Source organism: Myxine glutinosa, chromosome 2 (genome assembly GCF_964187855.1).
Source record: "Myxine glutinosa chromosome 2, kmMyxGlut1.1, whole genome shotgun sequence".
Taxonomy (NCBI): domain Eukaryota; kingdom Metazoa; phylum Chordata; class Myxini; order Myxiniformes; family Myxinidae; genus Myxine; species Myxine glutinosa.
Genome location: NC_136262.1, coordinates 181,951,815 through 181,977,985, shown reverse-complemented (window position 1 = coordinate 181,977,985; position 26,171 = coordinate 181,951,815). Strand labels below are relative to the sequence as shown.

The 26,171-nt window shown below is 45.1% G+C and overlaps 2 protein-coding genes across 3 annotated transcripts; one reads left to right on the top strand and one right to left on the bottom strand.

The window, feature by feature from the left end:
• The first annotated feature begins 742 nt into the window (after positions 1-742).
• On the top strand, positions 743-22,417 carry GPATCH4 (G-patch domain containing 4). 2 transcript variants are annotated; one of them, XM_068100358.2, is made up of 7 exons: positions 743-1,253; positions 3,804-3,877; positions 6,573-6,665; positions 6,802-6,909; positions 14,878-14,978; positions 15,846-15,896; positions 21,144-21,861. In XM_068100358.2, the coding sequence occupies exons 1-7, from the start codon at positions 1,187-1,189 to the stop codon at positions 21,709-21,711; spliced, it is 1,062 nt and encodes a 353-aa protein (XP_067956459.2). In that variant the 5' UTR covers positions 743-1,186; the 3' UTR covers positions 21,712-21,861. The 2 variants fall into 2 exon arrangements, with proteins under 2 accessions (XP_067956459.2, XP_067956458.2); XM_068100357.2 differs by having other exon boundaries at positions 781-1,070; positions 21,144-22,417.
• A 376-nt stretch (positions 22,418-22,793) lies between these two features.
• LOC144890686 (uncharacterized) lies at positions 22,794-25,852 on the bottom strand. Its single transcript, XM_078772020.1, has 2 exons — positions 23,333-25,852; positions 22,794-23,294 (listed from the first exon to the last, which is right to left on the bottom strand). Exon 1 carries the CDS (start codon positions 24,386-24,388, stop codon positions 23,525-23,527), a length of 864 nt encoding a protein of 287 aa, XP_078628146.1. The 5' UTR covers positions 24,389-25,852; the 3' UTR covers positions 22,794-23,294; positions 23,333-23,524.
• Between the last annotated feature and the right edge of the window lie 319 nt (positions 25,853-26,171).

Genomic DNA, 26,171 nt, shown 5'->3' with positions numbered 1-26,171 from the left:
TCTGATATACTCAGCGGGTCCGCGTTCACTCAGTGGTGACTGAAGGTGGTCGAAGGAAATGAAGAACGTTTAAACAGAAACAGCTAGTTATGTTTAATGTTGATTTGAGTATATACATTATAATTATCCATTTGACCACTCGTACGAGCTTCTGCATATAATAAAGCGTCGATTATAAGAGGAAATGACGGACACGAGGTGACAGGATCTCTGCTCCAATCGGTAAGGGCGATGAGACTTGAAACGTAATCTCGCACTTGCATGTTAAGAATTTTAAATTAACGTTATTAATAATTTACATTTTAAAACCAAACGTTTTGTTATGGAGGATTCGCTCCGGCATGGGATGAAGCCGTAAAATACTGGCGGGACGGATGGACCACCCGAACTAGTTATACACCACGAAAATCCACTCAGTGCACACGTTCGCTGCCATTGGTACACCCTCATTGGGAAAAAGATATACAGTTGAGGAGTATAATCACACTTCAGCTTTGTCCTTTGCAATAAGATGTTGCTAATAAATAATAAACAGTAAAAAATATTAGGGGATGAAAAAAAAAAAAACTTTCGACGTGAAAGCTTGAATAAATTGCCTCAATGCAGACGGGCATCGATTTATAAACTGAAGAAAAGGATATTTATCAGGCGTGTTCAATTTATCAATCTGATGGGTAATGGGACACATCCCTGGAGTGTTAAAGTGCCATCTCATTCGGTAAACGATTAACGCAGATTTATTGTCGCCGGAAGTCATTAGGCGGTGTAAGATGTGCTCCTAGGCGGTGTAATGAGCATGGCTCCTATCGCTAGGCTGATACCTCCGCCGCTTCCTCCTCCTCCTCCTCCTCTTCGCCTTTCCCCTCGTTTTACCTCTTCCACTTCTTTCCCCCTGCCCGTTTCCTCGTCATTTTCTCTCTTCCGTTCCCTCCTCACCTCATCCTCGTTTCCTCCACGAGTTTATTCTTCTTCTTCCTCCTCGTCGTGTAAATGAATGAGTACAGTTCGTGTTCAGCTTTGGCACGTAGTTGTTCTCGTACAAGATGTCAAGTGTAAATTTCGAGAAAGACGTAAATCCGAATATTTTGAATTAATTCTTTTCGCAATGAATGGACGCGACATTCCCGTTGGATTGAATAAGTTATGCTTGGTCCTTGTGTAATTACTAATTGGCGACCTTGATTTAATGATTTTTACTCATGCCATGGAGATGTTCGCCAAGAAGCAACTGTTGAAGTATGGTTGGAGGGAAGGTGAGAATAGAATGGAGGCAGTGATAAAGGGGAGGGATGGAGAGGTAATAAGGGAGGGTGTGAGAATGGGAGGGTGTGAGAATGGGGGGGGGGGGGAGGCGGCAGGGTGTGAGAATGGGGGGGGGGCAGGAGGGTGTGAGAATGGGGGGGGGAGGCGGCAGGGTGTGAGAATGGGGGGTGACGGGAGGGGGTGAGAATGGGGGGGACGGGAGGGGGTGAGAATGGGGGGGGGGAGGGGGTGAGAATGGGGGGGGGGGGGACGGGAGGGGGTGAGAATGGGGGGGGACGGGAGGGGGTGAGAATGGGGGGGGGACGGGAGGGGGTGAGAATGGGGGGGGCGGGAGGGGGTGAGAATGGGGGGGGGACGGGAGGGGGTGAGAATGGGGGGGGGGTGAGAATGGGGGGGGAGGGTGTGAGAATGGGGGGGGAGGGTGTGAGAATGGGGGGGCGGAGGGTGTGAGAATGGGGGGGCGGGAGGGTGTGAGAATGGGGGGCGGGAGGGTGTGAGAATGGGGGGGGGCGGGAGGGTGTGAGAATGGGGGGGCGGGAGGGTGTGAGAATGGGGGCGGGAGGGTGTGAGAATGGGGGGGCGGGAGGGGGTGAGAATGGGGGTTGACGGGAGGGGGTGAGAATGGGGGGGGACGGGAGGGGGTGAGAATGGGGGGGGACGGGAGGGGGTGAGAATGGGGGGGACGGGAGGGTGTGAGAATGGGGGGGGACGGGAGGGTGTGAGAATGGGGGGGGGGGACGGGAGGGTGTGAGAATGGGGGGGGGGGGAGGCGGCAGGGTGTGAGAATGGGGGGGGGGAGGCGGCAGGGTGTGAGAATGGGGGGGGGGAGGCGGCAGGGTGTGAGAATGGGGGGGGGCGGGAGGGTGTGAGAATGGGGGGGGGGCGGGAGGGTGTGAGAATGGGGGGCGGGAGGGTGTGAGAATGGGGGGCGGGAGGGTGTGAGAATGGGGGGCGGGAGGGGGGTGAGAATGGGGGGGCGGGAGGGGGTGAGAATGGGGGGGGCGGGATGGTGTGAGAATGGGGGGCGGGAGGGTGTGAGAATGGGGGGCGGGAGGGTGTGAGAATGGGGGGCGGGAGGGTGTGAGAATGGGGGGCAGGAGGGGTGAGAATGGGGGGGGACGGGAGGGGTGAGAATGGGGGGGACGGGAGGGGGTGAGAATGGGGGGGGGTGAGAATGGGGGGCGGGAGGGGGTGAGAATGGGGGGGACGGGAGGGTGTGAGAATGGGGGGGGACGGGAGGGGGTGAGAATGGGGGGGGCGGAGGGGGTGAGAATGGGGGGGGAGGGGGTGAGAATGGGGGGGGCGGGAGGGGGTGAGAATGGGGGGCGGGAGGGGGTGAGAATGGGGGCGGGAGGGTGTGAGAATGGGGGCGAGAAGGTGTGAGAATGGGGGCGGGAGGGTGTGAGAATGGGGGGCGGGAGGGTGTGAGAATGGGGGGCGGGAGGGTGTGAGAATGGGGGGCGGGAGGGTGTGAGAATGGGGGGGAGGGAGGGTGTGAGAATGGGGGGGAGGGAGGGTGTGAGAATGGGGGGGAGGGAGGGTGTGAGAATGGGGGGGGTTGAGAATGGGGGTGAGAATGGGGGGAAGGGAGGGTGTGAGAATGGGGAGGGAGGGTGTGAGAATGGGGGGAAGGGAGGGTGAGAATGGGGGGAAGGGAGGGTGAGAATGGGGGGAAGGGAGGGTGAGAATGGGGGGAGGGTGTGAGAATGGGGGGGTGGGAGGGTGTGAGAATGGGGGGCGGGAGGGTGTGAGAATGGGGGGCGGGAGGGTGTGAGAATGGGGGGCGGAGGGTGTGAGAATGGGGGCGGGAGGGTGTGAGAATGGGGGGAAGGGAGGGTGTGAGAATGGGGGGAAGGGAGGGTGTGAGAATGGGGGAGGGCGGGAGGGTGTGAGAATGGGGGAGGGCGGGAGGGTGTGAGAATGGGGGAGGGCGGGAGGGTGTGAGAATGGGGGAGGGCGGGAGGGTGTGAGAATGGGGGGGCGGGAGGGTGTGAGAATGGGGGGCGGGAGGTGTGAGAATGGGGGCGGGAGGGTGTGAGAATGGGGGGCGGGAGTGTGTGAGAATGGGGAGGGAGGGTGTGAGAATGGGGAGAGAGGGTGTGAGAATAGGGGGGGGTGAGAAGGTAAAGGTGAGAATGGGGGGGGGCGAGGAGGAAGGTTAGGAGAATGGGGAGAGGAGGAAGGTTAGGAGACTGGGAGAGGAGGAAGGTAAGGAGAATGGAATAGGGGAAGGTGAGGGGAGTGGGAAGGGGGAAAAAGAGGGGGGGCCAGGCTTGAGGTGGGAAACTGAAAGGTGGGGGGGGGGGGGTTGACATACAATATTGAGTTGAGGTGCAAGATGAGAAGGAGGAGAGAGTGGGAATGTGAGGTGGACTTCGGAAAGAAGTTGAGAGGTGAGGGTGGAATGCAAGATGGAATTGGAATGGGAGATTAGTGGGAGAGGTGCTTGTGGGTCCTTGTCCTCTCTTCAGAGTCCATCTTTGTTCTAAATGGTGTTGTGCCTCCATGTTAGAAATGAGGTAGAATGTTTGTGCTTCCAGGGACTGGTCTGGGTCGGAATGCAACCGGAACAGTGAAACCTATAAAAGTGACGAACAAACAGGATCTTCATGGGGTGAGTTTGAAGACCGCTGTCGGATCCTACATGATGCCAATGTAACTGTCATCCATTTGCTTTCACTATATATTTTTTGTCCTCATTGTTTTGTTTATTTCTTTATCCTGTATAAACTGATGCGAGAAGTTGGTTGGTCGGTGAGTAGAAGGTTGTGTTACCGGATGTTGATCAATTTTACGTTTTTCATAACAAAGGAGGATTGGTGAGGGGAGCATGGTGATGTGAATAAGAGGGATATGACACGACATGGCTGTGATCTCAGGGAGCTTTTTAACTTGTATTCTTTTTTTTTTTTTCCCTCGGGGAATTTGTATACACTAGGGCATGCCCGTACTATATATAAGCTAGGACGTGCCCGTACGTGGGTGCCCGTTCCTTGCCAAAAAAAAAAAAAAAAAAAAATTTGTGTAGGGGTGTGTGTGTGTAAACATCCTAGGGCGTGCCCGTACGTGGGTGCAAAAAAACATGCGTGCAAACAACAACAACAAAAAAAAACTTTGAAACCACGTGGCAGTAACGACCACAGAACCCCCCCCCCCCTCTATTTACATGAATGGTTTGGTCCATTCGCAACGACCACAGAACCCCCCCCTCTATTTACATGCAATGGTTTGGTCCAAAGCGAACGGCTTGCGGTGTTTGGTAAAGAAATCGCCATAGCTCGGTAACTACTTGTCCGATTAATTTCAAACCTTGAAAAGGCACATCCTCGGGTCCCCAGCAATATACCTGGCAAGTTGCAAGTATATCGGACCCGTGGTTGTCGAGAAACAGCGGTCACAGACAAACAAACAAACACACACACAGACACACACACACACACACACACAGAGATTAGTGGAATTATAGATAGACTAGGGCATGCCCGTACTATATCTATATCTAAAATTATATCCCCCCCCCTCTATTTACATGAAATGGTTTGGTCCAAAGCGAACGGCTTGCGAGTACGGTGACAATCCCCCCCCTCTATTTACATGAAATGGTTTGGTCCATTCGCAAAGCCAAAGCGAACGGCAGTTACGAATCGCAGTTACGATGAATCGCAAAGTAGTTTTAATTAGTTTTAAAACATAGTTTAACGCCAACATAGTTTGCCAACGTGAAATAAATGAATACGCTCTCAAATGTGCCGTCCGAGGCAGAGTGTGTTCGGCACGTTCGGCACACGCGATAACTCGCTGCTCTCTGATTGGTTGAATCGTTTTTTGGACATAGCTCGGTAAGTACTTGTCCGATTAATATGAAACCTTTAAAAGGCACATCCTCGGGTCCCCAGCAATATACCTGGCAAGTTTAAAGTATATCGGACCCGTGGTTGTCGAGAAACAGCAGTCACAGACAAACATACACACATACACACATACACACATACACACAGAGATTACTGGCATTATAGATAGATGATTGAGGCTTGCGGAAAAGAGCAGAACGGAAGGGAACAATATGGGAAGGGTGAAACACCAACAGGATGAAAGGGAGAGAAGGACATATGGGGGTCAACAAGTTGCACACAAGCCAAATGAAACACAAGAGGAGAAAGGGGAAAGCGATGATGAAACAGAAAAGGAACAAACCAACCAACAACTAACTAACAAACAAAAAGAGGTGAGGAGGGGAAATCTCAATAACCTGGAAAAAGGGAGTGCTTGGGAATGGGGGCATTTTAGGTAGAAGACATCATGAGTATGGATGGGGGATGACCTGAGGTAGGGCACCCTACATATATCAGTTAAAATACATTTACTTCTTCATGCAGGTGTATGAATCAAATTGGCGCCCCTTTATATGAACTTTTCTACAGCATTACTTAGTTCCCCCTAAGAACACAAGGGTAATACAGCATGCACACGAGATTTTTTTTTTTTGAATGTCCCTTCTTTTAGAGAGTTTGCCACATTGCACATACCATATAAAGGGGTCTTTCTATGCTCCTGGCATTTTTCCCAAGAATGTATATATTATGATGCAAAGATGAACTCATTAGATATTCGGGTCAAGAGGTCAAAGATAATGTCAAGTAAAAATTATTTTGTTACCACGATAACTTAAAAGCAGTTGAAGATATCTTAGCCAAACTTAGTACAGGTATGTATAATGATGTAAGGATGAACTGATTACATTTTAGGTCAAGAAGTCAAAGGTCATGTTAAGTAAAAAAAATTATGTTCCAGTGATAACCTGTGAACCCGTGATGGGATTTTGACCAACCTTGGTATCAGTATATATTATGATGCAAAGGTGAACTGATGAAATTCTGGCATGGAGAGGTCAAAGGTCAGAGTCTGTAATATGTTTTCATTACCGCGTTAACTTGAGAATGGCTGAAGGAAACCAAGTCAAACTTGGTATAAGTATGTATAATGATGTAAAGATAAACTGTTTAGGTTATGGGGTCAAGAGTTCAAAGGTCAGAGATCCCATTAGGTAACAATTCTGTTACTGTGCTAACTTGTAAACCAGTGATGGGAGTTTGACCAAACATTGTACAAGTATATATTATGATGCAAAGATGAAATGATTAGATTTCAGTATCAAAGGTCATGTCACATAAAAATGTGATACTTGTGAACAGCTGAATGGATTTAAATCAAACTCCACAAGTATGTATAATGATGTAATAATGTGGGCGGAGGCATATCTGTCGACATCGCGATGTCTAAGAGTGCTGTCCTAATTATCTTCTCCACAGATCGGACACGACCCTGCCGCCGAGTTCACAAACTGCTGGTGGCAGGACATGTACAACAGCGCTGCCCACCGTGTAGAAGTGGACACTTCAGAGGTATGACCTCAAGCTTTGCGCAGATTTATTGAGTACCTTCCAGGAATCATGCACATTTCACTTAAATGCCTGGTTTAAACTGAACCACCGAGTGGCCAATGTGCTTCCTTATCTATTATTTCTGTTGCTTGGTTAGAGTGTTGTTGGCTTTGGCGAGAAATCCGGAGGAAAAGTCGACAAAAAGCCAAACGAGGACCTTCTTGCCATGCAGTCAAGAAAAGATTCTTATAGTCGATTTATCCGGGTGAGATCTCACATTCCATCTCCAACTTCATTTTCTTCATGTTCTAATCGGCAGATAAATATTAAAATGAGTACTTCGCATAAATTTTCTGCATTCAGTTTAATCTTGCTGGTCGACGTGTCCACGATATCGATCACTGCCTCTATTACTTCCTGTGAGTGTTGTGCTTGAGGCGCCAAACCCTCTGGGCTGGTGATCAAACGAGGATGAACGTGTTGTAGTGCCACTGACACTCTCGTATTCGCATTTTCGCACCTACTGTGATACCCCACACTGCACGACAGCGCTTTGCGCGGATTTACTTTAGCGCAAACAAATTATTGTTTTTAATTACTGAACAAAGAAATTGCCTGGTGTTGGCTTAGCGGTTAGGGTGCCGGCTTGGGATCCCAGGATCCGTTCGAATCCCGGTCGATCGCCGAATAAACGCCAGGGGGGTTGACTCAGCCTGTCATCCTTCCGAGGTCGGCAAATTGAGTACCAGCTTGCTGGGATGAATGATCCCGGTGTGTACCCCGGTTTAGAATAGGTACACCGTATCCCTGCGCATCGTAAGAGGCGACTAAGGGTTGGCGCCAAGAAGGGCATCCGGCCATAAAAAACATTGCCTCAAACAGGGAACCATGATTGTCATGGGGCCCACAAGGCTAACCCCCGCTCTAGCGGGGAAAATGGCCTTGAAACGATCATTCATTCATTCATTCAATTACTGAACCAAGAAATTATTAAAATCATTGAATGTGCATGGAAGAAGTTTCGGGAACTGAGTGGCGTGCTGACGAGGAGGGGAGTGTCGTTGAAGCTGCAGGGAAAGGTGTATCCTGCATGTGTGAGAAGTGTTATTATTTATGGGAGCGAGACATGGGTAATGAACATAGAGCAGCAACGAAGGCTGGAAAGGGTGGAAATGCGAATGGTTCGGTGGATGTGCGGAGTCTCGTTGAGAGGAAGATGAATGATGAATTGCGAAAGATGATGGGAATAGAGCCTGTGATGGATGCTGTGAAGAGAAACAGGTTGAGATGGTTTGGTCATTTATTGAGGAAGGATGAAAGTGACTGGTTGAGAAGAGTGATGGAAATGAATGTAGAAGGAAGTAAAGGACGTGGAAGACCGAGAAAGACTTGGCTAAAGGTGGTGGACGAAGAAATGCCGGCAAGGGGGTTAACAAGGGGCGATGTAGAAAATAGGGCAAAATGGAGAAGATTGTCATGGGGACCGCAAGGCTAACCCCCACTCTTGCAGGGAAAATGGCCTTAAAATGCCTGTTGTTATTTGTTGTATTAAATAAAGCGAGTCAAAAAGTTTAAACACACCACTGAACCAAAAATGTGACCACTAGTATTGACATTGATGGCAGCCAATCAGAGTGGGTATCTGAGAACCTCTCCTCCTAAACAATCAGTGTGCATTGTTGTCATCCTGCTCTGTGCTCCGCCATATTGATAATTGTGCTGAAAGCCTTAAGCTGAAATTGAAAGTCGTAAGGTGGATGGAATCAGGTGTTGGTGCCACCGTTGTTGGTTGTGAATTTGGTTTGAGGGAGTCGTCTCCAAGGACAATTTGAAAGAAAGAAAACAAAACATTAAAGCATCTAGTCAGTCCATCACTCCCGTATGTGCTGCAAAATTAACTAAAATGGCACTCGGTAAAGCGCATACCTCCACCAGGCTGAACAGTTTGCGTTTTGCATCACAATGATAGGCGAATTTTGGATCCAGACCTCAACCAAATCTAATCGGCTTGTTATTGTCGCCTAACCAATTCATCCATTTCGTTTTGTCATAATCCTGTGACTGTGTGGACTCTGTCCTTCTCTCTCGGCAAGGTGGAGAAGTGGCTGTCAAACCTCGACTCGGATTGCAACTGGAGCAGAAGGCATCAGCCTCGAAACCTGCTATGCTCAGTCATCTGCCATCTGTCTGGAAATCGGCCAACATTACTGCTTTACACAAAAAGGTGGAAAAACACATCCTTTCAACTATAGACCAATCAGCCTGCTCCTAATTATCAGCAAGGTCATGGAATCCTCATCACTTCTGATATTAAATCTTTCCTCTTCTCCAATGGCTTGATCTTTGATCATCAATTTGGATTCAGACTAGGCCACTCTACTCTGGACATGCTGCTTCTGCTGTCTCAGCAATGGATGGAGGTCCTCGATGCCAAACAGGAAATCAGAGCCATCTCCCTTGACATATCACATGCCTTTGATACAGTCTGGCACTCCGCCCCGTTCACCAAACTCTCCTCTTATGGTATCCAATGAAATCTCCACGCATGGATCGCGGACTTCCTTTCCTGTCGTAGTCAACATGTGGCTCTAAATGGAATTCTCTTATCTCTTCCTGTCCGGGCTGGCAGTAATTATAGTCCTGCGGCATAGCAGACCAATTGTTCAAATTGTTCTAAAAGCACCAAAATTGGCACACATGTAGATTAATATATTCTAAACATTTTTGGATATGGAGGCATTCAAGATTAGCCGCCAAATTCAAAAATGGCCGCCAAATGTGCTACGGGGAGAATCTTGAATGCCTCCATATCCAAAATTGTTCAGAATGTATTAATCTACATGTGTGCCAATTTTGGTGCTTTTAGAACAATTTGAACAATTGGTTTCGTATTTTTTACTATGCCGCTGGGCTAGTCCTGCGGCATAGCAGACCAATTGTTCAAATTGTTCTAAAAGCACCAAAATTGGCACACATGTAGATTAATATATTCTAAACATTTTTGGATATGGAGGCATTCAAGATTCTCCCCGTAGCACATTTGGCGGCCATTTTTGAATTTGGCGGCTAATCTTGAATGCCTCCATATCCAAAAATGTTTAGAATATATTAATCTACATGTGTGCCAATTTTGGTGCTTTTAGAACAATTTGAACAATTGGTTTCGTATTTTTTACTATGCCGCTGGGCTATTATGCCTTTAAGCCAGTTGCTAATTATGGCTATGACGCTGAGTTTATATGAGGGATTAAGAGGGGAAAGACGAGGAATAAGTTGCTCAGTTTATATGATGAAGAGAAGGAGGAGGAAGGCGAGGGATAAGGTGCTGAGCTTGTATGATGAAGTAAAAGAGGAGGAAGACAAGGGATAAGGTGCTGAATTTATATGATGCAAGTCCGTCTAAGTTTTTTTTTTTTTTTTTTTGTATACTGAATCGAGGCTCGTGAAAGAGCTAACATTTATTTCACAAACAAATCAACCAAACAAACAAAATATACAAAAAGAGGGAGCGGAAGACAAGATGGGGAGAGAAGGGGAAGCACACAACCACAACATTTGAGAGCAGGGAGAAGTGTGGGAGGGAGAGGGCTTGGGGGCAGGAGGTGTGGGAAGGGGAGGGGGGGGGGGGGAGAGGTATAAAACACAAGGGGACCGAAATTAGCAGGGGTAGAAAAGATCAAGGTTTTGGATGGGGGAGGATAAGAGATGGTGGTGAACAGCTGTTTTAAAGACCTGGAGGGTGGAGTGGGATTGAAGAGAGTGAGGGAGTTTGTTCCAGAGGCGGGAGAAAAGAGGAATGAAGGAGTGAAGGTGAGCAGAAAGTCTTGATTTTGGCAGTTTAACCATAAGAGGGTTGCAGGCAGATCTTGTGCGACCTGTAGGAATATTTGGGGGACAGAGCCCAGAGAGGGCTGGGGGGGCAAGGCCAGAGAGGAGTCGGTAGAAGACGGAAAGACCACCAACCTGCCTGTGGTGAGTGAGATACTCCAGAGGAAACTCCAGAAACTCCAGAAACTCCAGAAACAGAGGAAAGAGGAAACTCCAGAGAGGGACACTCCAAAGAGTGACATTTCAAAAAAAAAGAGGCCACTCTAGAGAGGGGCACCCCAAAAAAGAGGAAACTGGAGAGGGACATTCCAAAAAAGAAGAAGAAGAAGACTGAAGAAGAAGAAGACGCCTGAATACAAAAGGACGTGTGGCAGGCTTTGCATTTTCAATGCTTTCTAGTTCACGTTGAGGAAAACCTCCTTGGGGAATGGGGAAAATGAAGTGGCTTCCACCTGCCTGTGGTGAGTGAGTGAAAGGCCCTTGGAGTTAGCTTCATCGCGGGAGATTCCAATGATTCTGAACGCTTTGGTTTCAACAGCGTGAAGACGGGCTAGGTGTGAGGCAGGAGCACCAGACCAGAGGGGAGAGCAGTATTCCATAGAGCTGCGGATGAAAGCCTTGTATGTGGTGAGGAGCTCAGGTGTGCCAAGGAAGGACTTCGCACGACGGAGGATGCCCAGTCGGCGACTGGCTTTGGAGGCCAGATTTGAAATGTGGTTTTCCCAGGAAAGATCATGGCAAAACTTGAGGCACTGCTTGAGGCACTAAACCTCCACAAGGGCCTTAAACCGGACCCCGGTTTAAGGCCCTTGTGGAGGTTTATCCTCCCCGGATAGTTTTTAATGTGGATGAAACGGGGTTTTTTGTAAGGGGAAACCATCCCTTACATTCATTTCCAAGGAAGAGCGGCATGCCTCTGGCTTCAAGGTACCAAAAGACCATCTACACTAGACACTACTCCTTAGCGGAAATGCTACTTGAGACATGAAGTGAAAGGGAACATTATGCGGACCCCGGGCCGTTTTCCCTAGGAGGGGTCTCCGGCCAGCTTTTTACATCGCCTGCCTGCTATGGATAACAACAAAAAAAAAAACACCTTTAGAGGCCATTTTTCCCCGCAAGCGGGGGTTGGCCTTTTTCGGGGACCGTGGTTGTTGTTGTTTTTTGGTCCCCTTTTTGAAGCAATGTTTTACGGCCGGATGCCCTTCCTGCCACCAACCCTTTTTGTCACCTTTTTACGACAAACAGGGAATTACCAGTGAACTGGTACTCAATTAGCCGACCTCGGAAGGATGACAGGCTGAGTCAACCCCCCTGGCGTTAATTCAGCGATCGACCGGGATTCAAACTCAGGATCCTAGGATCCTAAGCTGGCACCCTAGCCGCTAGCCCAACACCAGGCTATGGATGTGTTGCACAAATTGGTATGTTTTACCCCGTTGGGGGCCGGTCCCAGAGAATTAGGTGTGGTCCTCTGGTGGACCTTCTAGGGAACTCTGGGAGCACGTTGATCCTGTCCCCGGGCCCCTTCTCGTGTACCTACGTGTCTATAGAGTGAAGGCAGTCTGTGGGCAAAATGCTAGCTTCAAGCCACCTCATTGGTAAATATACAAAATTTATGTTTTTTATTACTAATATTTGTTCATTTCATAGTGTACATTAATGATTTCAGGATATTCCAGTTAATATATATCATTATTATTATGTCCCTGAAGTAAGCTCGTCTATCCTGGAATTAGTGCCTCAAGTCCAAGTATCCTCATTAACACAATGCTTTATGAGCCCCACTCCCCAGTTGTCGAAATAAGCTGTAGCTCGGGTGCCAAATGCCACCCAAACCTCAGTCGGGCCACGAAGACCTGGTCCTGGCTGGTCCATGTGGCCACTTGTGTCAAATTAGTCGTTATATCTTCATTGATGTAATCGGTCGTTACTTCTTATTATGCAATTTCGACCAACTAAACTTGCCAAAGGGACTACGAGTTATACGGAAAATGTTGTAGCGACTTAGAAAGTATCGACTGGAATGGGAGAGAGAGTTTACGTGGCTTCATTATGAGGAAGATTGCGATGTGATGTCCTGCAAGATGTGGAGGGAGGTTCATCAAATATGACTGTTAATTAAATAAAAATACTCAACTTTTACAGTGGCATGTTTTAGTACTATTTTCGAGATTTTATGACTAAAATTATCTCGTCAATAGCTGAACATTGTGTAGCACTAACAAGTGTTTTGGAAAACACAATAAATGGGTTAATATATGATGTGAAGAAGATTTTTTTCAGCAAACATTAAAATTGTCCTTACCTAGTATTATTTTGCTGTCAGTTAGTTGGTAAATGCTTGAATAGCTAACGGGAGTGTTCTGTGATTGAGTTGAGTTCTGTGTTTCACACTGGTCACACACAAACAAAATATTTAAGCATGACCCTTGAGCCCCATTTTGCATGAATCTCCAAGGAAACGCTAACGTTTCTTTCACACAAATAGTGTGTTCCTGTAGTTGGTAATAGCTGTGGAGCAGATCAAGTTAATGGTGCTCGTCCCCGTCGCGAAACCCAGACGCCACAGTCCATGACGAGGCGAAGGCAGAGAAGCCAAATTTTGGTCCCTGGGATGCGACTGTACCACAAACACTGTAATGCAGTTAACGGTTTTCAAGACCATCCCGTTTGGCAATCTGGGTAATGGTGGGAAGTTCACAACAAACCCACCTCCTGTTTCTTAGTGAGTCGCTGCTTGCTCACAGGTTTAATGGCAGTAGTGATTGTAAATTTGATTTCATTGAGTAATTATTTATAGTACTGTACAACCACAACATTCGTAGGGGATATGTTCCTGAAAAATGCCGTGAATGTCAGGGTGTTGTTTCATTGAGGAAAGGGGGATAAGTTCCTGTAGATTTGTGGTAAGGGGAAATAATAAAAATCCCATGAAAAACCGTGAATATGCTCAGGAGAAACCGTGAATTCGTGAAGCACAAGGCAGTGAATGCCAAAGCAAGTCAGAAAAACCGTGAATACCTGAAGCACAGGGCCGCAAATGTCAAAGCAGGTCAGAACAGAGGCATAAAAACCACGAATACGCCTGTGAAAAACCGTGAATACCTGAAGAACAGGGCCGCAAACATCAAAGCAGGTCAGAACGGATTCATAAAAATCGCAAATACGCCCGTGAAAAACTTTGAATACACCCACAAAAAACAGTGAATACACCCGTGAAAAACCACAAATATGCTCGTGAAAAACCGGGAATACAGCCATGACAAACGGTGAATACACCCGCGAAAAACTGCGAATACCTGAAGCACAGGGCCGCAAACTGCAAAGCAGGTCAGAACGGATGCATAAAAATCGCAAATATGCCCGTGAAAAACCATGAATACACCCATGAAAAACAGTGAATACACCCGCGAAAAACCGCGAATACCTGAAGCACAGGGCCACAAACTGCAAAGCAGGTCAGAACGGATGCATAAAAATCGCAAATACGCCCGTGAAAAACCGTGAATACACCCATCAAAAACAGTGAATACACCCGCGAAAAACCGCGAATACCTGAAGCACAAGGCCGCAAACGTCAAAGCAGGTCAGAACGGATGCATAAAAATCGCAAATACGCTCTTGAAAAACCGTGAATACACCCACAAAAAACGGTGAATACACCCGCGAAAAACCACAAATACGCCCGTGAAAAACCGTATACACCCACAAAAAACAGTGAATACACCCGCGAAAAACCGTGAATACCTGAAGCACAGGGCTGCAAACGTCAAAGCAGGTCAGAACGGATGCATAAAAATCGCAAATACGCCCGTGAAAAACGGCGAATACACCCACAAAAAACAGCGAATATGCTCGTGAAAAACCACAAATATGCCCGCGAAAAACCGTGAATAGCCGAAACACCGCAAATGTCCGAAGCATAGGGCTGCGAATGTAGAAGCAGGTCACATTTTATCAACCGTGAATGGTGGGACCACGAATGTCAAGGTCCGACTATTTAATTTTTATTTTTCACATTGGTTACTGAAAAATGTTCGATTTATAGTAACATTTCACCAGTGCTAGACTGGCCTGTTTGAGTACGGTGCAATTGATGTGGATTTCCAATGGAGCTTCCTTTAAACTTTTTATACGAATATTCTTTACAATGAAATGCGTTCTTGCTCATGGTTGATGATATGATGCTGAGATATTTTTAGCTGGCTCTGTGAATGTCAGGGTGTTCTTGGTGATTGTTATAGTGTTACCTGTGGAGAGATCGAAAATTCTTTTTTTTTTTTTTTTTTTGAGTCGCTCTCATCGAACATGTAAGGAAACAAACAAAATCCTCCAAGCATAGTTTGATACTTTTGTGAAGTCCTACTTGCTTTCTCTTAACTATATTATACATATTGAACAGTCAGGCATTCACAACGGAGGGAGGGAAGTGCAAGCAGATGATCCGGAAAGACTGGAGATCTTGCATGGCAAACGGGAAAAAGAACAAGTCATCCCAGCCCAGTGAGTACAAAGTGTAAATCCTATCATTTACTGTTCCAGCTGGAGTTCTGTTATTCAAATCAAAATATGACCCTCGCTGGAAGCTTGTGGTCTTGGCTGGGATCCACCATATAATTAAATAACACCCAAAGATATTCCACTGCAAACGGGAGATGCGGTAGTTACCGTAGCATCGAATGATGCGGATTGCTCCCAGAGGGGGGGGGGGGGGGGGGGGGGATGGTGAGAGGTCCACCGAGGTGGGGTAATATGAGGGGCCTACGAGATGAGTATTAGGGGGATGCTTCTGACAGAAATGGTGGAGTAAATGATGGGGCGGGGGCCGGGGTGGGGGGTGAGGGGGTGGATTCAGAGAGGATGCAAGTCAGTCAGAGGAGGCCAAGTTTCGTTTAAACGTTGTTTTTTCCACTATGTCTGCGCTCACTGCAACTAGAACCACCTCTGCTCTTACACTACTCACAATAAGCTAGGGATATTGTGGGAGTGAGTTTTTTTATTTTTAAAGGGGTTAGAGTTAGGGTATTGAAATCAAGAATGCTGTGTTTTTTCACACATTAATAACCATAGAATTAGGACCAACAACTTTTTTCAACATAATTAATACACAAAATCAACCAATGAGCAATCCGCATCATCAACCACACTGAAGAACCTCCCAATATCCCTAACTTGAGTAGTGTATGTCAATTTTTCAATTAAACATTTATATTACCATGAGGAAACATGTGGTCGAGGTACCATTGCCCACACGAGGACAAGTATGGCCCAACATGCTGTGAATATTTCAACTGGCATGGAAAATGTTATTTTAGAAAGTTTTAGTCGAACGATCCCTCCATTTTAACGATCGCAATGCTTGCATTCCAGGCTGACTGACGAGCAGCTGCTAAAAGCGTGTGGTGGGCGAACAGGCCACAGGTGAGACATAAGTGTTTTCTTTCTTGTACTTTGTTTGTCCTCATCAGATTTCATAAATGTTTGTGTTCTTTTGTAGAACCTGGTGTCAGAAAAGCTTAATCCGCCATCTTGCATACAATTCAAACTGCAAGCCCATCTTCATCATTTTTACATCTCCCAATTCTACACACACCAATGAAATTATTATTTACATACTCTTTGCTATAAGAGTCAACATGTGATTGCTGTTGATGCAATTTATTTATTTGACATTATGGGATACAGATGAGGTGCAAACCACTGATAGAGATGAATGCCGAATAATTACATGTCCGTTTCATTGTGAACGAATCACGTAATGCTGTGTTTGTGATGAATGTTTTCACATAGGGATCTGATGTTGAAGCAACAACCTATGAGCAATAGCCCTGTGAGCATAAGATTAATGTTAGCTCTTTCACGAGCCTCAATCTTGTATACCAAAAAAAAAACGAGCGTTACGCCTAGGTCCCCCATCGGTGAAGTGATGTGAGTTGACAAAGTGGAAGACACAAGGCGGCCATCTTGGATTTTGACATGGCGACCCTTCAATAGCGTTCTCCCTTATGCGTAGATACACCCACACACCAGATTAGAAGTTAGTAGTTCGTTTATTTTTCAAGATATTCCGCTCACATAGTTCAGACATACATGGCATCAGACATACATGGCGGCGGCCATCTTGGATTTTGACGTGGGTTGCACCCACACACCAAATTCGAATGTGGTCCTTCGCTTACGCACGCACGGACGGACACACGGACGGAGGGGAAAACCATAGTCCCCCTTTCGCTCCGCGGTGCGACGGGGGACAAGAAAAATTGACCACATGAGCACTCGACTCTGAGCCTGGGGAATGGCATTCCACATCCGAATCAGCTCATTGTGTGTATATGGCTGTCTTTGCAAGGTTTGAATGCAACAAGCAATGATATCCCAGAGATGTTCAATTGGGTTTGAATCCGAAAAGATGGCAGGCTAGGATGCCATGACGTCAACATTGGCATCGACAAGAACGTTCCTTGTTCGAATAGCCCTGTGAGCATAAACATTATCGTGCATAAAAATGATTATTGGGCCATGTTGTTGAAGGGTAGGCAACACACGTTGCTGTAAGATCTCAATGTAGCGACCTGCCATCAAATCGTCATGGACATGGATCAAGTTGGTGCGAAAGGTTTCAGCAATACCACCCGACATCATGACACTTCCATGTCCAAAATGTGTAGCTTCCTGTATAGACTGGGACATATAGCTCATTGAGTCTTCTGCAGACCCGCGCACCGACATAACTTTCAAAGTGAAACCTGGATTAGTCAGTGAACACAACACTTTCACATTACCTCCATGTACATCTTGCTGATTTGAGCATAAGTGTGCTTGGATGCATCGCGGTGCAAGGCTTTGACACTGAAAAAGACGATGACGGACCCTTGCATCATGGAGATGCCTCAATATAGTGTTGACACGTGTCCTGCGTGGTCCAGGGAGGATGCTTGCAGTACTCTGGGCAGTTTGAAACCGATTGCATAAATGGGTCAATGGGTCATGCAAATGATCAGTCCTGAGCCGGAGTCATTATCCTGGGATGTCCACTTAGCAAATCCCTCATTGGTCCAATGACCTGATAACATCATCTTAGATTATAAGCTATTCCTCTTTTCATAATAGAGCCTTGCAACCTGGCTTATGGAAGACTCTGCTTGAAGGTGTCCAATGATTTGATTTCTTTTCGTATTCTGACAGACAGCGTTGTAAAAGCTTGTTCCCCCGGCCACCTTTGGTGGCAGAGATTATGTTTTTACCCCTCTCTGTTTGTTTGTGTGCAGGATATCTCAGAGTTGTGGATGGATTTGGATGAAATTTTGTTGGCAGGTTGGGTATTTGGTGGGCTGAAAAAGAAGTTTTGGTGAAGATTTGGATCCGGATACTAAAATTTTAAGTGATTCTTCACCGTTGAGAGATCGGGTCAAAACGATATACTGTATAGCAGGATATCTCAAAAAGTTGTGCATGGATTTGGACAAGGAAGAAGTGATTCAACTTTGGTGAAGATCCAAATCTGGATCTGAGAGTTTTAAAAAAAAAGTGATTCTTGCCATTAAGAGATGGGGCCAAAACGATACATAGCACAATATCTCAAAAAGTTGTGGACTAGTTATGACAAAACTAGGTACATGAGTTGGTTAGGTGACGAGAAGAAGCCGATTCGATTTTGGTTCAGGTCTGAATCCAGATCTGGCCTGTCAATGGGATATAAAACAGAAACTCTTCAACTTGGCAGAGGTAATGCGCTTTACCGAATGACTTCTAGTTAGTCTCGCCTGTGTGTGCTTCTAATTGGTCTCTTCACAGCGAAGAGGATGCAAGATCATTGCAATGCTCCGCTCCTGACTGTGTATGCAAGAAAATATTCCCCATGGGCAATCGGTCTGTGTCCGCGTCCATATATTTTCGCTTTAAAAATGTTTTTCTCTGCATCTGGTTGTCTGATCGATGCAAAACTTTAAACTTCGGGACTGATTCCCCATGGAGATTATTTTCTTGCTAACTGATGTCATCGGTCATATAGTATGGCAGCCATATTGGATTAAAGGAAAAAATTGGACATTTTCTCCGAAACCACTCAATAATTTTTTTTTTTTTACTTTGCATGTCATCACCTTCTCATGGGGTATACAGTATAGGGTTATAACGATGATGTCATCCATGAAGTGGTATTCCAGCCATCATTGGTTGAATAGAATCCCTGTTGAATCCCTGGTGTTGGGCTAGCGGCTAGGGTGCCGGCTTAGGATCCTAGGATCCTGGGTTCGAATCTCGGTCGATCGCCGAATTAATGCCAGGGGGGTTGACTCAGCCTGTCATCCTTCCGAGGTCGGCTAATTGAGTACCAGTTCACTGGTAATTCCCTGTTTGTCGTTGAAGGCGGCAAAAAGGGTTGGCGTCAGGAAGGGCATCCGGCCGTAAAACATTGCTTCAAAAAGGGGACCAAAAAACAACAACTACCACGGTCCCCGAAAAGGCCAACCCCCGCTTTGCGGGGAAAAATGGCCTCTAAACGGTGGTAAATTGGTTGAATAGAAATCTTCATCCGAAGAATCTGAAACTTAATGTATCTTATCTAGAAACCGATGTGAGTGAAAAATTAAATTTAGAACACTAGCAACGGTACCCGCCCTATGGGCGGGGCTTCAATTGGGAGGCCCAAATGAAAAGGTAAAATATCAGAAATTTAAGGCTTTTTAAATTTTAAACGATTCATATAAACATCCGTTAAATCATATCACACGCATATCATCAAAATCTAAACAGTATCTTTAGAATTTCAATAAAAGCCACATCATTGTTCATATCGGTAAATATTATTCCATCGTGTTTCAAATCGTGATATCAACTTGCACGCTTTTCTTTGGGGAATTTTTTCTTAATGATTTTGTGCCTCTTCTTCAGCTCTGAACTTCAGGATAGACGACATTGCTGATAAAAGTTCCTTTTGACATAAAGTTTTGACATATCATTCCATTTTTTTTCCTAAAGAAACTCGTACAGTTGATATCACGATTTGAAACACGATGGAATAATATTTACCGATATGAACAGTGATGTGGTTTTTTTTATTGACATTCTAAAAATACTGTTTAGATTTTGATGATTTGCGTGTGATATTTAACGGATGTTTATATAAATCGCTCCTCCAAATTGGAGCCCCACCCTTAGGGCGGGTACCGTTGCTCGTCATGTATAATGGCGATACAATAATTTTTATCGCTTTGCTTTGAAGAACGGGAATGAAGGGGGAGGAGCGTGTCAATATGTCTGGTTGAAGGCTTTGGGTGGTGAGGGGGCTTGAAGCCAGATTTAAAGTTTACAGCCGCCATATTGGTGCTCACCGTCACTGCGATGCAAAGCGAAAGACGCCTCAGAGCTGTCACAGTGTCACATTCGCTATGTCGTATGTACTCCCGATACGTGTTTCCTTCATTGTAAAACTACCAAATCAACAGTTAAAAGGATTTTGAGCCGATAGGTGTTACGGCCTTGGCAAGATCGATGGAGACAGCGATCTGTTAGCGTATACACCGCCCAAATAGCTATGTGGAATTCTCTCATGTAGAAATTAAACGTCATTTGAACTTTGGCCGACGTCATTATTTACTTTTAATGATGTTTATATACGAATGATGTTTAATGATGTTTATATTGGTTTTGGGTCGTCCTTTCCACATATCTCGTGGGATTGTGAGTTGAGAGACGGCCTTGATGGCGGGGAGGGGGTTGGAATTCTCTCAAGCAGGGATTCAACCCGTGTCCTTATAAAAGGTCTTTGTCCGAGGTCACCGAGTCCGATCGGTGCAGCCGTTCAGCGATCGGTGCAGCCGTTTGTGCAGCACCCGGGAAAACAACATCGTCACAATGAACGTTATGCGAACGCGAATGTTATGCAGGAGTCCAAACCTGAGAATGCTGGAGACCAAAGCTGAAATTGAAAAAACTAAATAGCCTATTTTACTCCTGGAGATCCCAGGATTACCCACCCAAAATATAGTTGCGATCGGTTCAGCAGTTTTTGCGGTACCTTCGAACAGACAGACGGACGGACATTTGGTGAATTATAGTAAGATAACCTATGCCAAGAAACGATGTGACATAATAGTTGATAATGGATGGATGGATGATATGATATGGGTATATGGGCCATGATAGCAGTGGGCAATAGTAGTAGCGTGTTCAGTTAACGATGGTATTTTTGTTCAGAATGAACGAGTGAGGACAGACTGTGCCCTCTACGATTGCCGTTTTAGATAAATAATGCAATTGGTTTGTGTTTTTGGATGATCCAAACATTGGTGGATCTGAAAGACCGTTTCAAATTTGCTCAGAATGCCTCGTATCACATCCAAAAACCTGAGGGTACATGAGTTGCATGTGTTGAAAAATTATTGCATGAGGCTATTATGTTATGTTGAAACTTTCAATCAAATGCTGTGCGCATCTCTTTGCCAAAAATGGCACTTGGAATGACCAATGAAACAGTCATCCACAATTACATTATCATTGCTACATGTTTTTTTTTAAATGGTGGAGTACATGTGTGTACAGCACATGAAGTAAGTCATTGGCACGTGACTCTGTGCAGTTGTCCTAGTACTGCATTATTATTGTTTTGTTTAGCTCAATGAGAGTGGAAGAGTGATGAGTTAAACGTTTATCCCTTTGCTTCTGCAGAGCAGCTCGGCTCGGCCTTACCATGTCTGCCAAACTAGCGCGCCTGGAGCGGCAGGAGCTGGCATTCCTGCAGAGTCAGAAACTCAACGCACACGGAAAATTGGACAACTCTCAAAATAACTTTGGATCGGCTGCAAACGAGGATATAATGGCGAACACAGTCAAATTGCAACAACGGCTAAACAAAACGGCAGTGATGGGAGTACAAACAACACAATCGGCTGAGGATCTGGTGATGGAAGCAGCCTCGGGTTTAGCAGCGTGTGAGGTTCGGAAACGAGGGAGGTGCCATATTGTCGAGAGAGACAGCGCTAGCGATCAGCCTACCGCTGAAGAAGCTGCTGCACCTGAGAGTAGTGATTGCGATAGAAAGAAAGAAAAACGCAAAAGGATCCGGAGGAATAAAAGGCACCAAGATGCTGAGGAGAATGAGCTAAAAAAGCAAAATGTGGTGAAAGATGAAGTTGAAGTGGATGGATGTAAAGAGAAAAAGCACAAAGACAAGAAGAGGAAAAAGCAAAAACGAAAGGAGCGAGCTCAATTTCAAAGGAGCAAATTGTCCAAATAACATCAACGAAGAAGCCCAGAACCTGAGAGCCAATGTCAAAAGCAGAAGAGGAAACAAGGTTGGGGGAGACTTTGACACCACCTCAGGTAACCATGAGGTTGCAAAGAGTGGGATGAATTTCCTATTCACAGAAAAATCCCGCAGTCTCCTCAACAAGGTTTTTGTTAAACTTCGTGGAAGAACCTGGGTCGGAAAAACTCACCAAAAAGCGTCATACCAGTAAAGATGGCTACCTCACAAGGTGCACACAAAGAGAGGTACACAAGTGTGAAGGAGGGAGCACGCCTAAACTTGAAAAGCCCCGTAATCAGCTGCTTAGTCTGCAATCTCCTGACAGCAATTTGACAGTAAGCATGATGCCTTCCTGTATCACCAAGAAGTTTGGCTCTCACTAGGTCAACTTTTATCTCGGATCATGGAACTAAAGGCGGAGGTTTCCATGTTTCTCGAAGAAAAGGAGAGAATCTATATTTTGCCCTGGGCCTGGCTTATTTTGCCCTGGGCCTGGCTTATTTTGCTCTGAGCCTTGGGCCTGGTTTATTTGGCAGACATTTTTTCTCATTTGAATGACCTGAATCGTTTGATCCAGGGCCCTATGACATTCATAAGTTGAAAGCATTTCTGGTCAATTTGTCCCTCTTAGTTAGGCAGTTAAGAGGAAGCATCGTTCATTTTTTCAGGAAAGCACCAAATTTGGCACAGATGTAGTATTAGGCCATGGGCCACATATGGTCCACGAGCATCCCCCCCACCTCTAAACCAAACCAACTTTTTTTGAAGCCCAGAGGCATACTAAACACGATTCCAAATGTTACCAAGAAAAATTTAGGGATGCAATGCCCATTTCGGCTCAACAAAGTAGGGTACCCTCATAATTATGCCGACGCTCTCCGACGTCGACCGAACTTTGACTACTGATTATAATCTTCCACCAGAGGCCTCAAATAGCTCCTATTTCAATATATGATATACCAAATGAAAGATTATGAGCTGTTCTTTTTTAATATGTGGTAAATGAAACTATTGGGACAACTAGTTAAATAAACAGCTCTGCGGAACACAATAATTCAACCCGCGACTGCTTCTTCAATGAAATATTGGTATTTATTTCACAATCAGATTTTTTAACATTTATTTACATGGAAACTTTTCAATGTTGTATTAATCTCTTCATCGTGTATTACATTTGCTTTCAGGCGATACCTTCATATTTTTTCTAACAAGAGCCAATCTGAAATAACAGCCATTTGAATGTTTTAGATTCAACGTTTTGGAACGTTAACATGTACTATATTAACAATCCAGTTGCACAGCAATACCTATATTACATAACGTTTTTATATGCATATATACTAAACTGATTTTAAATTTCTTTTGTTGAGAATACAAGATACTAAGCAAACATGTTTATTTATTTTAATCAATAGTTGTGACTCTATCCAATATGGCCATCACATAGTGCCAAAAATCGCTTAACCCTCAAAGCTTTGACAAAGAGAATGTACACATATTCTGCTAAACATGTTTGTTACACACACAATACTAAAAAAACCACACACACACACACCCCTAAACACACACACCTACACACACACACACACACACACACACACACACACACACACACACACACACACACCCACCAATAAGCCGTTTGCCCGGGTGTGGTGCCCACAGCCATCGGCGGTCACAGACACACAGACATTTCATTTTGAATTATACATATCAAATATAACATAAAACACAGGAACACATCTGGTTAATCAATTACATTATAGACAAATTTGAAACATGGATAAACATGATTTAGTGTTCATTCTATGTCACTGTCTGTTTCATCTCCATCCAGGGTACTGTTCTCAGCCATGAGTGCATCATCATCATCATCGTCGTCGTCGTCGTTATCGTCGTCGTTGACTGTACCAGGAGCAACGGTACGGGCTAGATCCGAGAGTTGTGCAGGCAACATAGTTCCGTCATACCACAGAGGTTCGAGATGCTCGTCTGTTTGTGTCCATCTGTGGCCATTGTGTGCCAGCGGAACATCAGGTTTAGGGATATGTGCTCGTTTCCAGATTCCCACTTGATAGTTGACTCGCGCAATGTGCTGAAGCAAGCTTCTTCTACAGGGAGGTAAAGTGGCCATGTCGATGTTTTGTGAAGGCGTTAGTATCTCATCACGAGCACATAGCTCATTTATCCTGAGGAGTCGCAGGTCATCCACTTTTAAAACCCTTGGTCTACCATAGATGGCACATGTGAAGGCTTCAAGGTCATCCAGAAGCTGTGAAGGAATGTCCCAAGTATCACCCAGCTGTGCCAACACTGGAACATATCGAGGGATTTTCAGCAGTGTTTTCATAGGCTTTACTTTTCCTATCCCTCTGAATGCACTTGTTGTATCACAGCCGCAAAAGGCATGCAGAGCCATGAGAGCCGTGCAGTATTCGTGGGAGTAGTTATGGGCCAGTTCTGAGATATTGATCAGCTTCTTTTTATTCCCTGTTCCTGTGTCAAAGAGGACTGTGATATCAGCCAGTCGGTGTGCATAGTGCAATAGAATGAAGAAGACGTCTGTGTCAGGACTTTTCACTCGCACATAGTTGAAGTTCTTGCTTTGAGCATACTCACAGTAGAGTATAATCCTCGAGTCTGTTTCTTCTTGTGATGAGGTCATCGAATCTAATAAGTGTGATGAAGTTGTTGTCCCATCTTCAGATGTCAGCTTATGTGGCACCCCATCACATCACATACTTTCTTTCTTGCTTCTGATCTGCAGAAGATACAATCAGCATGGAAGATAATGTGATCACTAGATGATCGGCGGGTTGATCGGGATTCTGGCAAAGATGATGTTTCTGCTTCTTTTAAGCGGTTCAGATTCATCGTAAAACGTTGATAGCATTCCCGGTGAAAACCATGCACTTCTTCAATAATGTCAGGTAGTTTTCTGCATGATTCTTCAAGTCGATAGGGTGAATCTTGAGGTTCAGCCATTCTTCTACGCTTGATCTCCTTCAACTTTTCCATCTTCAGTTCCGGATCCTTTACATTCGTCATCAGCTGTATTGGTCCATACTTCAGCCCTGGTACGTGTATGATGCAAATGGGTTCCGTGTCAGATGTACAATGCTTTCGCTTCTTGTGGGATGTCGAAGCCATGGTTAGATGCACGGTTCTCCAAGTATAGATGTCAGCATCGCAGTCTAAGTCCTACTCGCATCTGAAAGTACACATAAAATAAGAATTAAAAAAGCAGTTACTATTTTGCTTAAGTTAATAACAGGGGTTATTTATCCATATATCAAGATATCCATTATTTATAATTAGTATAATCTGCAAATAGAAAACTTAAATATGTAAATTGACAGCAGTTAAACTTAATTAATTCAAATGGTTGTTACCTGTTTTCTTCCATATTGAGGAGAGATCTTAACTATGTATTTAAAACATTCATTTGTGGAAAATGAATCTGAAATGCAACTAAAATAGGCATGGGTTACATATTCATTTCTTTTAGTGACAATCCCCATAGTTGTAGGAGAGGGCACTGTCATGTCACTTTTGGTGGCAAATTTGGATTTTGCTAGCTAGTGACAATTTTTCTTGTGATCTAAAAAGTGAATCAATTAATTACAATGCATATAAAAACATTACGGGATCATGCCGATGGGTATTGCCTGCATAACTGGATTCAATATAGTGCATGTTAACGTTCCACAACGTTGAATCTAAAACATTCAAATGGCTGTTATTTCAGATTGGCTCTTGTTAGAAAAAATATGAAGGTATCGCCTGAAAGCAAATGTAATACACGATGAAGAGATTAATACAACATTGAAAAGTTTCCATGTAAATAAATGTTAAAAAATCTGATTGTGAAATAAATACCAATATTTCATTGAAGAAGCAGTCGCGGGTTGAATTATTGTGTTCCGCAGAGCTGTTTATTTAACTAGTTGTCCCAATAGTTTCATTTACCACATATTCAAAAAGAACAGCTCATAATCTTTCATTTGGTATATCATCTATCTATAATTCCAGTAATCTCTGTGTGTATGTTTGTATGTTTGTATGTTTGTATGTTTGTCTGTGACCGCTGTTTCTCGACAACCACGGGTCCGATATACTTGAAACTTGCCAGGTATATTGCTGGGGACCTGAGGATGTGCCTTTTCAAGGTTTCATATTAATCGGACAAGTAGTTACCGAGCTATGGCGATTTCTTTACCAAACTCCGCAAGCCGTTCGCTTTGGACCAAACCATTTCATGTAAATAGAGGGGGGGGATTGTCACCGTACTCGCAAGCCGTTCGCTTTGGACCAAACCATTTCATGTAAATAGAGGGGGGGGATTGTCACCGTACTCGCAAGCCGTTCGCTTTGGACCAAACCATTTCATGTAAATAGAGGGGGGGGATTGTCACCGTACTCGCAAGCCGTTCGCTTTGGACCAAACC